This window comes from Vigna umbellata, chromosome 2, assembly GCF_029865625.1.
Source record: "Vigna umbellata cultivar VRB3 chromosome 2, Vumbellata_1.0, whole genome shotgun sequence".
Taxonomy (NCBI): Eukaryota; Viridiplantae; Streptophyta; class Magnoliopsida; order Fabales; family Fabaceae; genus Vigna; species Vigna umbellata.
The window spans coordinates 13,927,551-13,944,426 of NC_142166.1; the positions used below are offsets into that span (position 1 = coordinate 13,927,551).

General features: G+C 36.1%; 1 protein-coding gene across 1 annotated transcript; it reads left to right on the forward strand.

Moving 5' to 3' along the window:
• Positions 1-13,698: 13,698 nt before the first annotated feature.
• On the forward strand, positions 13,699-16,106 carry LOC124834083 (transcription factor MYB98-like). Its single transcript, XM_047308690.2, has 3 exons — positions 13,699-14,282; positions 14,556-14,682; positions 15,198-16,106. The coding sequence occupies exons 1-3, from the start codon at positions 13,720-13,722 to the stop codon at positions 15,876-15,878; spliced, it is 1,371 nt and encodes a 456-aa protein (XP_047164646.2). The 5' UTR covers positions 13,699-13,719; the 3' UTR covers positions 15,879-16,106.
• Positions 16,107-16,876: the final 770 nt, after the last annotated feature.

The following is a 16,876-nucleotide window of genomic DNA, read 5'->3' on the forward strand; positions in this document are numbered from 1 at the left end:
TACTTCAGTTTCTAAAGAACCGAAGCAGTAGCCTTCAAGGTATTACCGCGGTTGGAACCACAACCTAAAGTGTCAGATCTTTTTACCTTGCCTGTATATGCCACGGTTCTAAAACTGAAGCGTATATTAAAAAACAACCGCGGTTGTTTCCCTTTACTGCACTAGTGTGTTAAAATGTGATGACAGTGAATATGCTAAGGTGGATATTTTATTACGTGGAAATAATTAAATTATGACATGAAATTTAGTAAATTAAAAAAAAATAGAAGCAGCATTCAAAAAAATCCTAGCTTCATTCCTCCTCACCTAGAGAGCATCTCATCCTCTGTTAAGCTCGTCAGCCATGATCAACTTCTCTTTGCCAACCAGCACTGTAGAAACCCCAAAATGGCGAACCCTAAATCGTTCCTGTTCTGTTCACCACCGCTCCTCTCTTTATCACTGTTTTGTTCAGCACCGTAAAAACCCCAAAGTGAGTTTAGGGTTTTGGTGTATGAAAGAAATTGAGGATGAATTTGATGGGTGGAAGAAACGCCACACAATGCAAAAACTTTGCATCTTCACTTTCCATATGCATATAAAAATGGCGGAAGAAAACTGAACGAGACTCCTCTCTTTATCATTGTTCTGTTCAGCACCGTAAAAACCCCAAAGTGGGTTTAGGGTTTTGGTGTATGAAAGAAATTGAGGATGAATTTGATGGGTGGAAGAAACGCCACGACAATGCAGAAACTTTGCATCTTCACTTTCAATATGCAGTATAAAAATGGGTGGAAGAAAACTGATTGGGATTAGTGAGAAATTGGAATCAGAGATCGATGTAAGAGAGAGAGAAAGCATCAGATCGATGTGCTCACATGGAGGATGCGAGACTTGCGTTTCTATTTCTAGCTCTCCTTGCAAGTCTCAAAGCAGGCTGAAGGAAGATGATGTTCGCGATGGAGGGCGCGAATCGTAGTTGTGATGACAGCTTCCTGGGTTCTTGCGCTTGGATTCTGTTTTGGATGCAGATTACATTTACATCTTCTGTATTTCCTTTTGCAGGTTGAAGGCGCGACAAAGGTGATCGCGGCGGCGTCGTGCTCCTGGTGGATGGCAGTCTTGCGACGGTGGCGAATCGACAGTGGCGGCTAGGGTTTCTGTCTTAAGGGAAATTAGGGTTTTTGAGGTAGGAGATGATGTTGACATGTCAGGAGTGGTGATGTGGCAGGCTAAAGGGGGATGATTGGTTGGAGGAATAAATTTTGCCACGTTAAAAACTCTTAATTAAAAAAATAATTCCACATAATAAAACACTCTGACATCAGCGTGCACCACGTAATCCCATTTTAACGACGTTTGTGAAAACTTAACGGACAAGGCTTAATTAGCTTCATTTTTCAAATATTTGGACCCAATTGAGAAATTTTACAAGTATATGGACCTAATTTTGATAGTTGAAAAATGAGGACCCACGTGAGATTCCCTAACAAATATGAGGACCATCCGAGGGTTTGAGCTGCAAAACGGGTAACCCGGCCCGACCCGACCCGACCCACCATGGGTTGGCCACTTAGTGAGCCAGCCCAACCCGGCTCATTTATTAGCGAACCAAAAAAATTCGAACCCGACCCGACCCACCACGGGTTGGTGGATTAAATGGGTTGGCTCATTAAATTAACTTTTTTTTCACCCTCTTCTTCTCCGATTCTTATAACATGTTACTTTGACCGATCAAATTAAAACAGTAATAATTGGACTAATTGATATAACAGAAAATGAAATAAAAGATATATATTGTTATATATATTCTAAGCTATCAAGCATAAAATTTTGTCAATTTAATTTAATGAGACATACACCACCGTTTGACCAAGAAACTACATATAGCCGTTAACAAAAATATATAGCACAAGATAAAACTGTCATGCTTGTAAATAGGTCTAAAAACAAGATAAAACAAATGATATATTCCTGAATTATCTAATCTATAATATTATCCATCTATTAAATTGGAGTCATGAATGGATAAATCTACAATATTATGCTCTCTTGAAGCATCTTCTTCTTTATCTCCATCTATAATATTATCCAATCTATAATCTTAGGGTTTTATTTGAAGAGGGGAACTATTGAAAAGACAGTCGCGCGAAAGGCTCTTAGGTTGTGCATTTTGAATAATTAATTTAATTAATTTGATTTCAATAAAAAAATAGGATTTGAATAATTAATTTAATTAAAAAAAATAGGTGGGTTGGTGAGTCAATCCGACCCACCACAGGTTCAACCCATGTGAGTTGGGTTCTTAGTGAGTCAGGTCAAAATTGGCTCGCATCAAAATTTTTTCATTTTTTTCCAACCCAACCCGGCTCAAACCCTTGGTGAGTCGGGTTGGCTCACGGCTTTCAACCCATTTTGACAGCACTAGTTTAAACCTTTAAAATATTTTAATATATTTTATTAAAATTAATAAAAAAACAAAAAAGCTAAAAAAACATTAAATAGCTTTTTAATTAGTGGGCATAATAAAGTCAAAATAAAAGAAGCACTTACACGAAGGTAAAATCTTAAAATAATTCTACAAACTAATCAACACATTATTATAATTCAAGATTTCTATTAATGAATTTTTCATTTTCCCAATGGCTTTTTTCAAACAAGATCTTCCTTTGTTAGAATGATAGAATCATCAAATATTTCACTCTTATGTCCTTATAAACAACTTAGATTGTATTTAAAACCTCCACTTTGTGAATCCATAGTCTTGCATGTGAGTGAGTATAAGTGACAACATTTATGCTTTCCACTAAGTTATGTCTATCTAAATTAAAAAAATATATATATCACGAATCCTTATCCCATTCATTTAATCAACCTTTTTTCCATCATACATGCCCTTTTTAGAAAGTATTCAAACATCTATCTATCTATCCAACTGCATTATATATATCATGCAACTAAAGTTCTTCTGGATAGAATTTTCATCATGCAACTATAAAGTTAATGTCACGTATAGAAATAGGTCACTTTCAGCTGCTCTTATTTGAAAGAGTGGGAGAGACCCTCCTTAGATTGGGTCACCTTTCTAAATTATTGCTGCATAGAATGAAAGGGTTATCGCCACTTTTTCAAATCGATGAATATTTTATATTGGTTTGACACTGTAATAAGAGCCATGAACTAATCCATTAGCATGATTAGGTTAATTATTTTAGTTTTTAAAAATTAGAATTAATTGTATTTCAATTCCTTAAATTATTATTTTTACTTTAGCTTATTCATTTAAAATAAATTGATTTTAGTCTATAATAAGGCTAACGATATTTTAAAAATAATTTTAGTCTCTCAATGTTTTTACAAAGAGACTAAAATTATATTTTCTAAATTTAAAAAATGAATATATACTTTTTATAAATTAACAGGGTTGACGACTAATTTATCGTAATCAAAACATATTGAGTCAATATTATTTTGTCTGGGCTTTCTCAGACTTTATTATGGATATGTCTGCTCATAATGGAAGAATTGTAATGGGAGAGTTTTGCTGTCTTGCGTAATGTGACTTTAATTCCTAAAGCATATTACCCTACAAAAATTGGAGAATTTATTTATTACTCTCTCAATATTTTTAATTAATGGATTTAAAAGGTATTTTCATTTATCTATTGTTTTCAGATTTAGTTTTAAGATAATGTAAATTTATTATTTTAAATGTCATTGTTTTTCACGTAGTCCTTAACTAATTTATTTTTATTGTTCCAGATGGGTCGAGTCACTTCCAACATCTACACAATTTATGTTTTGGGATTAACTGGTCTTCAATCCAAGTCTATGTCCTCGTCCTGCCGTCTGGAAATGTACCTGTTAAAGGTGTTCTGATGCCAAAGTCAGTAAACAGTTCGTTCGGCAAGTCAATGTAACAGTAATAAATACACAGTAAATGCAATCACCTATATCTTACTTTTAACCTGTATTTATAATTTTTTGTGTGGATCTATAATTAACGATACCTTAATCGCGGCCCAATCATGATCCATTATCCTTAACCATGATTTGTTGTGCTAGTTATTTTTCATTGACCGGTCGTCCCTGACGTAAGAGACCTCGTTTGGTGGCCAGACGACTCAAAGACGATTCAAAGACGACTCAAAGATTCAAGATGGTGTTTACGGTCATCCAGTACACTTATGTACTCAAAAATTACTAAATAAAAATTCGAATAATTTTTTATTATAATTAAGAGTATTTTCTTTTTAGATAGAATCTTTAAAGTTAGATAAAATGGACTAGACTGCTTGTCCAAATAAAACCTAAAGCCTATGAGTGGTTGCACACGCAAGCACCATTTATGAACAAGTAGATAGTAAAGGGGATTGAAACTGAATCTCCTTATTACCTTTTATATATATATATATATATATATATATATATATATATATATATATATATATCACTATTATAGCTGTTATGATAAGAGATAATAGCTTGATAATTCATGTTTAATGTAAAGGTGTATAATAAAAATTGAGATGGTGCAAATAAATGGTATATATCTTAAAAGAAATGTTATATATTGATGAGTTCAAAGAAATAACGTTACTGTAAAAATTTGAATGATGAAGATCGAGGTAGTTTTAGAAGTATAATATGTATTTAGAAAAAAATGAAATTAATTTAGATAAGATTTTTTTGGGAAAGATTTCAATGAAAAATCAAGCATTGCAATTCGATGAACTATAGAGTGATTTCAACAATTATCAACGGTTGATGATTTAGTTGAAATCTAAGAATGCTTGATGTAGTAGTTACCAAAAGGTTGAAACACATAATAGTTGCACAACTTCCATTCAATATGGTACCAATTTTATAGTTTCCAAAAACATGTTTTAGTGTGAAAGTTCAAGCGAAAGTTATGAATTTCTTGAAATACTTATTATAATGTTCTACATTAGAAGATGAGACTGTACTAAATACACCAAAGGAACAAAACAAATATCAACCAAAATATTATTGTCAAAAAACAATTACCTTAAACCCAATTATTACAAGAATTGAAAAGCAATACAAAATGATAGATAAAGCAAGAGGAAGATGACACAACAAACAAAATTGTATTGGTTTAGATCTAATTAGTTCCATGTGAAGGTGTCACTAACCATGTGAGCAAGTCTAGACCATGTGCATCGATAAATGGCCTCTCAAGCTGGTTTTATTTGAATTTTAGAGAGAAAATTATCAGACTTTGAGGCTCCTTCCAAGCTATAAACAGATGTGTTTGGTCTTTGTAATTTTTTCACTTTTGAGCTTAATGAATTGTTTCAGATTTGATTCCCGCCCTTTGCTCTTAAGTCTATCTTAGATTTCGACTTCTTTCACTCTCCTCTCCTTCCTTAGTAGGAAGACTTTCTGAGCTATAAGGCCTCATACACACACCTTTCATTCATTCAAACACATCAAACATCACCATCTTAACCCATTTTCCGTTGCACTTGGTTTTCTAGTGTTGTGCCTCTGAGTTTGAGCTTATCTTTTCATGATTCATGCTTGGAGGAGCTTACATTAGACGTAACCCCCTTTGTTGAGTGTAAATCTCCCAATAATCTCTTTTAATTGTTACCTGGAGACATTTGATTTGAACAACTTACCCCAAAATCAAAAATCGACTCTACGACTACAATGGTGACTTCAAAATTTTTCTTTGTTTTTTTACTGTTGTTATTGCACCTTCTAAATGTTCATTCTACCTCTAGATTATACAACAAAACCTGTTTTTCTATTCTTCTTTGCATACACAACAATTAAAATAGTGAGCAATGTTACAACATATAATTTATGCAGAAACAGTGGTGAGATTCAATGTAATAGTAACCAATAAAATAGTAAAATGAAAATTTAAAAAAAATGAGTTAGCTCTTTTACAACTAATTACAGATTTGTACAATGATCAATATAATTTAAGCAAAGATTTCTTGACTCAAATCTCCAATAATGACGCAAAAAACTTGCTTGTGTAAGTGTTACAACTCAAATTATACCACCAAGTATATTGGATTATTGTAGTAAACAAGTGATGTATCCACAAGGATTTGTTAGAAATTGCAATGTTTTAACTAGTTTGATCTTTTGTAAACCCGTTATGTGTAAGAAGTGTGAGTGTGGAATTTGAGAGTGTTTTAAAATTAACTTTAGAATTCGATTTAAGTTATCAAAAGAGTAATTTTATGGTTAAACTGTGTTGAAGCTTGACTTCACAGATTTCTCCTCTCTTGTACCAGATTCACCTCCAAATACGAAGCCTCAGATGATCAAGTTTGGGAAGTACTCTTTATGGTAACTCTAGGTCCATTCCTAACACCTAAAGCCTAATATGTTCTCTATTGTCCAGTGTGAAACTTGTTAGTGACTGCGTATGACTCACCTACATTATGATTAAGACTTTATTCCAATTACATACCCTATATCTACTCTTGGTATCCAAAAGCCCACATGAAAATTGATTGGACCACAACTTAAGACTAGCTTCCACTCAATCTTAAGCCAATTAGATAAAATGATTGATCAATTCATCCAACAACAAGCATAAATCAATTAACAAACTTTAAACCAAAGAAAAAAAGTCATAAATGAAAAGTTTTATTGAATACAAGAGAGTTTAAATATGTTAAATCATTCTCCAACATATGGGAGATTTAGTTCCGCATGGATGATGAAAGAAGTACAAACAAAGAGGAAGAAAACATCTCCTAATCCTCTAAAGATGTGTCTTTTAATTACAGAGGATAAATGTGATAAGATTCACTATAGTTTCACTCTAAAATCACTCTAAGAAAGCCTAAACCAAAGCCTTTCCTCTCTCTCCTTTTTCTACCTCTATAAATTTTTCCAAGGTGCTTGTATTTATAGACTTTTGCAGCACAACTCAAGTCGTGATCCACGACTCCAACTCTGAGGTTTCCTCCCTATTTTGAACAAGTTGTGAGGGTTTTTTGCCTCGGTTGATCAAAGAACCGAGGCAGTAGACCTATTTCGAAAAAGCTGTCAAGTGAAAAGTCTTATTTGGATTGGGTCAACAGGGTTTTTTGCCTCAGTTTGTTAGAGAACTAAGGCAGTATACACCTTTAGGTATCGATTCACATTGAACTGAGACGTATAGTGTCGCCAAAATTACGAAATTGCCATCGCATTTTTATACGCTTCGATTTTTTTGAAACCGAAGCATAATGTGCGAGTTAAAAAGTTGTTTATGTACTAGTGGTGGGTTTCCTTTATGGGTTAAGCTATGAACTTATAGGCTGGAGCTGGGTGAAGTAACTTAATAACGAAGTACTCTTTCATGACTTTAGTTTTAAGTTAGGGTTTAAGGAAACCTTCTTGAGTGGGTTTTCTTCATGACTCAATTCGTCTGGTGGCACTATAACCATGGCGAGACAAATTCTTTCAAAAGTGTTGAGTTTCTGCTACTTTTCTTTGAATTACAAATTTAACTCATTATTGCAAAACAACTTAAGACTAAGGTAGTTATCATAGATTTTATACATAATAAAAGTAAGAAAAATGCTAATTTAACATTGTAAACTACTAATATCAAGCACTTATCAAATATAAAAATACATGTATAGGTGTATATGTGAGGTGGAGTAGAGCTAGGGCATGAGGTCCAGATCTATTGTGTGGGACTGAGTAGAGCTAGGTAATGAGGTCCAAATCTACTCTATCGGGTGAGTAGAGCCAAGTCATAAGGTTCATATTTATTGTGCGAGACTAAATAGAACCAAGGCATAAGGTACAAATTTTTCGTGTAGGGCTAGAAGAGCCAATGCATTGAGGCTAGAATTCACTATTATTACACATATATACACACATCATTTATACATATTAATTTGTATGGAGTTTCCAAAGGAGGAAAATCACAATTGATGTGCATTAAAATATTTGAATTGGTAGTTTGAGATAAGGAGATTATTTAGACTATACTAATTATTGAATTTACATAGAAGAAGATATGTAGAAAATGAAAGACGATGAATGTTTCTTTGTTCTAGAGCATGGTACGAGAAAGGTTCATGTTTAGCAGAATTATAGAAATTTACTTTTTCATATGAGGAGGAATTTGTCCTGAGGGACTTTGGCTCTACCACTAGTGCAATAAAAGGAAATAACACCGGTTTTTTTTTGTCTATACGCAACAGTTCATGAACCGAGGTATATAAAGGCGAGACAAAAAATGGTATCCTTTTTGTCTCAGTTCAGAATGGAGGCAGTATGTGGGGGTCTTTTACCTCGGTTGGATTCGAACTGAGGCAGTACATGGTTTTTTTTATTGTTTTATTTCCAAAAATGGAGACTTTTGTCTATTCAGAAAAAGGGCGACCAGACGGTGAAGTGGTAGTGGACGTGGTAGGTGTCGGGGACGGTGGTGGGGAGGCAGATCTGCTGGCTACGGTAGGAGGCGTGGAGGTGGAGTGTGTGTTAGTAGACATCGATGCGGGAGTTGGGGTTGTGGGCGGATAGGGTGACCTACATGGTGAGAGAGAGAGTGTTGGGGATGGGGGAAAAGAGGTTCAAGGTGAAGAAGGTGGCGTCTTGGAGGGTGAAGCGGGGCTTGGTGGGGGCGGAGGATGACCCATATGAGGAAGACAAGGAAGAGGACTAGGAGGATGAAGGCGGCGACGCCGATGAGGATGAAGCAGAGGAGACGATGGCCAGTGATGGATGCAGCGATGACGACCAGTGGTGGAGGTAGCGACGACGAAGAGGCAAACTGTTCGGGAGAGATTGGAAGCAACACTTCATGTTCTCTGGCGGAAAAAGAAGAAGAAAAAAGACCGAAAATGTGCTTACGCTTCTTGAATTTAACTATCCAAGAGACTAGTACCTCGATTATAAAAACAACCGATGCGTAAACTAAGGCATAAAGGGCCTATGACATCGGTTAAAATGGAACCGAGGTAGTAGAAGTTGACAAAATGGATTTGAAACGTTCAGAATCAGTTCTGGCATGACATACTTCCTCGATTGGTCAGAGAATCGAGGTAGTAGGCTTATGTCGAAAATGTTGTCAGGGTTTTGTGTCTATGTTAGTCAAAGAACCAAGGAAGTAAGCCTATTTTGAAAAAATTGTCAAGGTTTTTTTGCCTCGGTTGGTCAGAAAATCGAGATAGTATATCCCCTTAGGCATCGATTCGAACTGAACCGAGACATATAGTGTCACAAGAATTACGAAATTGCCACAACATTTTTATACGCTTTGGTTTTTTTTAAACCGAAGCATAATGTGGGAGTTAAAAAACTATTTATTTACTAGTTTACGGAACAAGGTACCACTTGATCACTAAGGAGGAAGGTCATATGATATGCATAATCTCCCGAGACTCAATTCAGTGCACAAAATCCTCGAAAGTACATTGTAAGATCAAGTATGGAATGCATAATAAATGAGTACTCATACTTGTTATTGAATGTGTGATGTGTGGAAAACTGTATGGTTATGGTTTGTCTATGTGCTTATTCATGTTATAGCTTCCCTACATTTTGTGTTTATGTTTGTTTCTACTATAATCATGTGTTGGTGCTACACAGGAGCATACGAGCAGACGATGTGGTGTAGAAAAGGTTGGATGCTACCCAATTGTATAAACACTACAAAAAAAAATAAGAACCAAGGACTAAAATAATTAGTTATGATATTGATTAAGCTAAATTATAAACTAAAAACATTAGTATCTAAAATAATATTTATTATGAATAAAAATCAGACTTAATTTGTAAATTAGAGTGTAAATTTGTCTTTAAAATTGCCTACAAAAGTTTTAAGTACTTACTATTATCAGTTTCTACCTTAGTCTCTAATTTTAATATTGTTACTACCGAGTAGGATGGACCGACCGGATATGCTTAGTCGCTACTGAGTAGGTTGGACCGATCGTCCAGGGACGATGGAAGTATTAATCAAACCGACCGGGTACGTAAGGGTGATGGAAGCCGATCATTCTCGGTCGGACGCCAGGGTGATACTCGCGAACTCTCCAGCCATTGGCTTGAGACAACCTTTTGAATGTCAATGAATGCATAATTAATGAGGTAACGGTCATTGTCGAGCAGTTAAGGTGAGCATTGATCGTCATTAAGAGGTAAATTAATAGATAATATTCCTTGAAACCCTATAAATAATAGGGGATTAAGGAGATAAGTCTGATTTTGCTAAATTTTACTAGACTTGTGGAGATAAATTCTGACTTGAGCGTCAGAGTGTTTCCTGCAGGTCACCCCACTTTGGCATTGAGAGAGGAAGAATCAGGAGGTAGGACAGGAGCGAGAAGGACCGATCGGTGAAGGAGGAGCATTCCCGAGCGGTAGCCGCAGGAGTTTCCCTCGGTCCCTTTCAGCAAAAACATTTGGCGCCCACTGTGGGGCCGAGGATTTTTGAAAACACCCTATTAAGACCATAAGGATGGAACAGGACCCGGCAGCGTTTATGCAGGAGATGAGAAGAAGGATGGAGGCAATGTAGGCAAAGATTGAAACCCTTAGGGGCGAGCGTGATGTGGCTAGAGGGGCGCAAGCTAACCGTCAATCTTCCGCATGCGCTGCAACACCACCTATCGTAGAAATGCCGAAAACGGAGCTGGACTCGGAAGAGGACACGGATCCTGCCGAAGGAAGTCATTACCATGGGGAGGATCAGAGCGAGGCTGGCTCGTGCCGGACCGCAAACCGTCCGATCCTAGCCGGCCGAGCGAGAGCTCTACATCCGTTCACAACGACAGTCATGGAGGAGTAAATTCCGGAGAGGGCATTCCCGGTCCTAGAGAAGTATGATGGGTCAGGTGATCCGGAGGAGCATTTGAGATCCTTCGTTGATGCCATGACCATCTACTCCCCCAGTGAAAATGTGTGATGTAGAGTTTTTTCCTTGTCAATAAAGAGAGAAGCATTAGCATGGTTCCATTCACTGAGACCTCGAACCATCAGTAATTTCGCTACCTTGAGGGACATGTTCGAACGACAGTTCTCTGCGGGTAGAGCTCGCAATTTGACGTATCTGGAGTTGACGAATATAAAGCAAAAGAAGGGAGAAAGTCTTAGAGACTTCATGGACCGGTTTAATAAGACCGCTCGGCAAGTAAGGGGAGTAGGCAAGAAGTTTACCATTAGCACTCTGGCCACCGCGTTGAGGCCTTCCCCTTTCGCCTATAATCTGTTTGCAGAACCCCCATTAACCCTGGATAAGTTACAAGAAATAGCCGCTCGGTTCATCAGAATAGAGGAGATGAGGGCGGTTCAGAGGCGACAGCAGGAGCAGAGCTCTTCAAGGCAGGAGAAGAAGGAAGGCAAAAAATCGTTCGTACCTGTCTAATGGCCAAAGGGCTAGAAGTACAAAGATGGCCCGAAAGGGGCTAGATTCGAAAAGTACACCCCGTTAAATATGCCAAGGGCTAGAGTTTTGGAAGAAGCCCTGAGCGCAGATCTTATTCGTTTAAGACCTTCTCGGTCATCACCCAAAGCTGACGGGACTAAACATTGTACCTATCATCTAAACATATGACATAGCACCGAAGACTGCACGGTGTTGAGAGATAAAGTGGAGGAGCTTATCCGGGCGGGTCACCTAAAAAGGTTTGTTAAGGAGGAACGGAGGACGAGAAGTCCAAGGACAACAGATGTCTATTCCCGATCGTGCGAAGGGAAACCCAAGGCTTGGTCGGATGAGGCTGTACTTTAAAAAAGTAGAGGAAAGCCCCAGGAGTCGGGCTAAGGGCTAAGCCGATACAGATGGCGGAGAACGCTTGCATAAATGTCCAACCGTTCGGATGCAGCTGAGTGGGAGCCACGTTAAGCTCCCTCAGAACGCCCATTTGGAAGTCCGAAAAAGGGAGGAGAACCTTTAAATCTTTAAACATAGTAGCATAAGCATAAAAGAAGTCGGTGAGGTAATTCCCCCGATCGTGGCATACGCGCTCGGTCATTTGGCAAACGGGTAGTTTAAAATGTCTAGCGTCTTCAGCAGCCTTTACCAGACAAATATTACTGATCAACTCCCTAAATGGGCGGCGATGGTGGAAGGAAGAAAGAAATTTGCCTAACCTCATGGGGAACCCATTCTTAGCCAGGGACAACAGGCCAAACTCTAGGTTTACCATCCCAAGCGCCGGAGGAGTCCACGTAGATGGCGACTTCCTCAGGAGCATTGCTATCCGCTAGGAGATCGGAGGAGTTCCCTGAAGGGGAAGCCACAGCACCCTGACAAGCAATGGCACCCGAGGAGGAAGATGGAGTACTAACATCATCGTCGGCGTACCCCCTACCCTCTTCGCCGGAGAAATTAGAAGACATGATTACTTGAGAGGATGAAGATGAGGAGGATAGGTACGAGAAAGTAAAGCACGAGATAGTAACGACGGCGAAAAGAAAGGAGTAAAAAATTAGGGCAAAGGCGGGGCTATTTATACAGGGTAAAAAGCGATTCACCAAGCAAATCTGGAGCGTCAAACACAAAATGATCTGACGGTCTGGGCGATCTGACAGTTCATTTTCGCCTTTCCCGCCTAAATTTTACAATCGTGACTCTACGACTTCCCGCCCTTGCAAATATCGACAACACAGTTGAAGGCCTTAATAAGAGAAGATGCGAACCGATCGGAGACCACTTCAAAACCCTACGCAAAAATATTTTGCTAGGGCTTGGGGGACTTGTGTTACTACCGAGTAGGATGGACCAACCGGATATGCTTAGTCGCTACTGAGTAGTTTGGACCGATCGTCTAGGGACGATGGAAGTATGAATCAGACCGACCAGGTATGTAAGGGTGATGGAAGTCGATCATTCCCGGTCGGACGCCAAGGTGATACTCGCGAACTCTCCAGCCGTTGGCTGGAGACAACCTTTTGAATGTCAATGAATGCATAATTAATGAGATAACGGTCATTGTCGAGCAGTTAAGGTGAGCATTGATCGTCATTAAGAGGTAAATTAATAGATAATATTCCTTGAAACCCTATAAATAACAGGGGATTAAGGAGTTAAGTCTGATTTTGCTAAATTTTACTAGACTTGTGGAGATAAATTCTAACTTGAGCGTCGGAGTGTTCCCGAGCGGTAGCCGCAAGAGTTTCCTTCGGTCCCTTTCAGCATAAACAAATATAAAAAATAATTTAGACATTAATTTATCGGTAGTTAAATTAGACATTAATTTACACTCTCATGTAGCATAAGTATGCATGTAAAAAATGGTTGGATATTAAAACATCATAATCCTAAATATTTAGATCATCTGCTTAAGTACAAGTGAACTCTATTTTCGAATGTACAATAGAGTAACTAGTTTATTTACTGGCTATATACCGACTAGAGTAACTCTTAAGAGTACAATAGAGTAACTCTTAAAGTGAGAGTTACATTTTGAACAATATAAATGAGATATTAACGTTTGCGGTTAGTTCATAATGTACAAAACATATTTTGTAACCATAGCACGTGATATTATATATGTAAATATAATAAATATAATAAAAAAAAAGTAATGAAATAAAAGTTATATTAATGGTTTTTCCCACCTCATTTGTGTTGACTTGTGGTTAAGTAACGGACAGAAAACATAAATGTTTTTATTAATGAAGTGCCGGTTACCAACGTAGTTTACGGAATGAAATGTTGATCGAAAATATAAAGTTAGATCAGTAGGGTTAAACTTTTGTTCAAGGTGTGAATCAACCCTTGAATCCATTCTAGCTCTCATATCCATGGATATTGAGACACTGTTCAAAGAAACCTTTGTCCCACAGCCCTTGCAAGAAAGCTGTCTGAAAGATATGATTCCTTTGGGAAATCCTTTATCGCAAGAATGCTTGCAAGATTTTCACCATATTGATCAGTTTCACTTCAATGTGCCCTCATCCAATAATTCAATAATCCAGAACCCAACTTTTGATGCTTTTGAAAATTTCACCTTTACAGGTTCATCACCTGCTTTAGATGTATACGAGAGCAAGCCTTTTGTGGAGAATAGGCATACTCATGTCATGGACAATTTCCTTTATGGAAATCATAACTTGATTCTCCCTCAAAGGAATGTTGAACTAGATCTGATGGTTGCAGATCAAAGCTTTTTGCCTTTTAGTCCTCAAGAAATCAAACCCTCCAATTTTTCTTTGCCAGATGAAGTTTCATGCATATCCCCCATGAATTATTACAAAAGAATTGGCCTTAACAAAAATAATAAATCCTATCCAACCACTCGAAGAACGTCCAAAGTTCGCAAGAAGTCCAACACAGTAAAGGGGCATTGGACAATAGAAGAAGATGGGTAAAAAATCTGAAAAATAAAACATAATTTCATGAAATCTATCATTTTGGTCATTTACATCATGGTTTTTAATTATTTGTTGGTCGCAGTTTCGTTGTACTAGTTTTGGCTGATATATATGACTATAATTCAGGTTGCAAAAATCAACACTACAGTCGAAATAGTGGTCACAAATCTTTTTTAAAACATTTACACTATATTCTTTGTTTACAAAATGGAATTTTATGTGTTTCAATTTCTTTTAAAAATATGGATCTGTGTTTGCACGAACAGATTATTGATTCAACTGGTGGAACAATACGGTTTGAGGAAGTGGTCTCATATAGCTAAGATACTGCCTGGAAGAATTGGCAAACAGTGCAGAGAGAGATGGCATAACCATCTAAGGCCTGATATTAAGGTAAAATTATTTTTTTTTATCATGATTTACGTACACAATTTATCTTGTTACAAGTTTTCTTTAGTCTATCATAATATTTTTAATGGTTTTTTAGAGTCTCTAAAAATGACATGGGTATTTACATTTTTTATATATATTACATTTTTGTATATATATATATATATATATATATATATATATATATATATATATATATAGTTCAAATTTTTTATGTTTTTGGTTAATAAAATTATTGTATTAATAAATTAATTAATTTAATTTTCATTTATAAAGAATAATATAAATGATTTAATATTTTACATAAATATATTTATTTAGATTTTTTTCATAATAGTTTATCGACTTTATTGAAGTATAAGTTTTATAATAGATTTGATGGTTCAATGTTCTGTATTCTTTTACTTTAATTTTTTCTTTTTGTGATGCAATTGATGAATTCTGGGATTTTAACGTTAAGATGTCAAAATGAACTTTTGGACATTTATGTTTTGAATTTTTATTGTGGCATTATGCAGAAGGACACATGGAACTGTGAAGAAGATAAAATACTAATAGAAGCTCATGCTGAGGTAGGAAACAAATGGGCAGAGATTGCTAAAAGGTTGCCTGGAAGAACTGAGAACTCGATCAAAAACCACTGGAATGCAACCAAGAGAAGGCAATATTCCAAAAGAAAGTGCAGATCCAAGTACCCCAGAGGCACTCTTCTACAAGAGTATATCAAGAGCTTGAACTTAGACAAGAATCCCCCAATAGATTATAGGAGAAAATCTTCTGCTAACCATGCTATCAAAACCAGCACAAGCAAATCCACTGCACCAGCTTTGCCCCAGACAGCTTCTCAATTTTCTGCCATTGAATTGCCACCAGATTCTGATTTCAATGTGGTCCCAGATTTTCTCTTTGGTGAGAATCTCTTGGAAGAAGATTGCAGTATTCATTCCCTTCTAGATGGTGTGCCTTGTGTTCCTTTCATGGATAACAAAAATTGTGAAGGAACATTGCAATGTGATCCTATGATGGAGGGAATGCAGCATTTCGAATATGAAGGAATAGAGTGTTTTGCAGCTATTAATGGAGATGAGAATCATGTTGAGACAGATATGCAACCAGGGATGTTGGAAGTTGAAGTTAAGAAGGAGCTGGATTTGGTTGAGATGATCTCTCAGATTAATAGTGAAACTTTTCATGTTTAAGATCCCTTGCATGCATGGCTCCACATGCATTTTACTTTTTTTGGAAACAAGGAAATGCATAGGCATCATTCCATTTCAAAATTTCAGCTACCTTAAAGATGTCTATCATTTGTTACATTCCTAATATAGTGCTAGGCATAGACCAATAAGGAAATTTGTAAGGGAAAAACAGATATTTGCTATATTTAGTGTTATCTCAATTCAATAAATTGTGTTCCATGAACACCTTTAAACAATGATTTACAAAATATTAAGTCACTCATGATTTTCTTAAATTTTGTTAGGTGGATATAATATATGACCATACGTGTATATAGTTTTCTCAAAATTTTATACTTTTATGTTAGGTGTATTATTTTTTTTAAAAAAGAAAACATTGGTCATTTAGTAAGAAGTAAAGGTCATACAATTGAGGATAAATCAATAAAAAGATGAAACTTCGATATGTTTTTAGTTTCTTAACACAAAGTGAATAGATATATAGTTGGTTTTAATTTTTTTCATTTGTTAAATAGTATTACAAGCTAAAATTTGAGCTTAAATGTGTTAAAAAAATATAATCAACTCAAACATCATCTAAAACATGTTTAATACGTCAAACAAATTGAATGAAATTGGATTATGTATTATTTTTAAAGTTTGAAAACCAAAATGTATCAAAGGATACACAAATTTTAATTTTAGATCCAAATTGATAAACTAAAAATATATTTAACCCATTATTTTAAAATAATTGACATTTCTTGCTTTAATAAATTAATTTTTTGATTTATTATAATTTTTTTTTATCAACTTCAAGTGGACACTTCCAATTCCTATTATAATTTTTTTTTATTTTGTCATACGATTTAAGGATCATGGAATCAACAAAGTCTATACATTTATCTCTAAAATAAAATATTATAAAATAGCAGTGACATTTTTTTAAATTACTGAAAATGTTTAGACACCTATTCTTGTAAAATATCAGTAACATTTTTTAAAATATTAAGAATTCT

Bases quoted from the DNA above. Each gene is read 5' to 3' on its own strand.
- LOC124834083 (XM_047308690.2), top strand. From the start codon at position 13,720: ATGGATATTGAGACACTGTTCAAAGAAACCTTTGTCCCACAGCCCTTG. The intron at 14,283-14,555 runs GTAAAAAATCTG...TTGCACGAACAG, and splicing joins TGGACAATAGAAGAAGATGG to ATTATTGATTCAACTGGTGG. The intron at 14,683-15,197 runs GTAAAATTATTT...GGCATTATGCAG, and splicing joins ATCTAAGGCCTGATATTAAG to AAGGACACATGGAACTGTGA.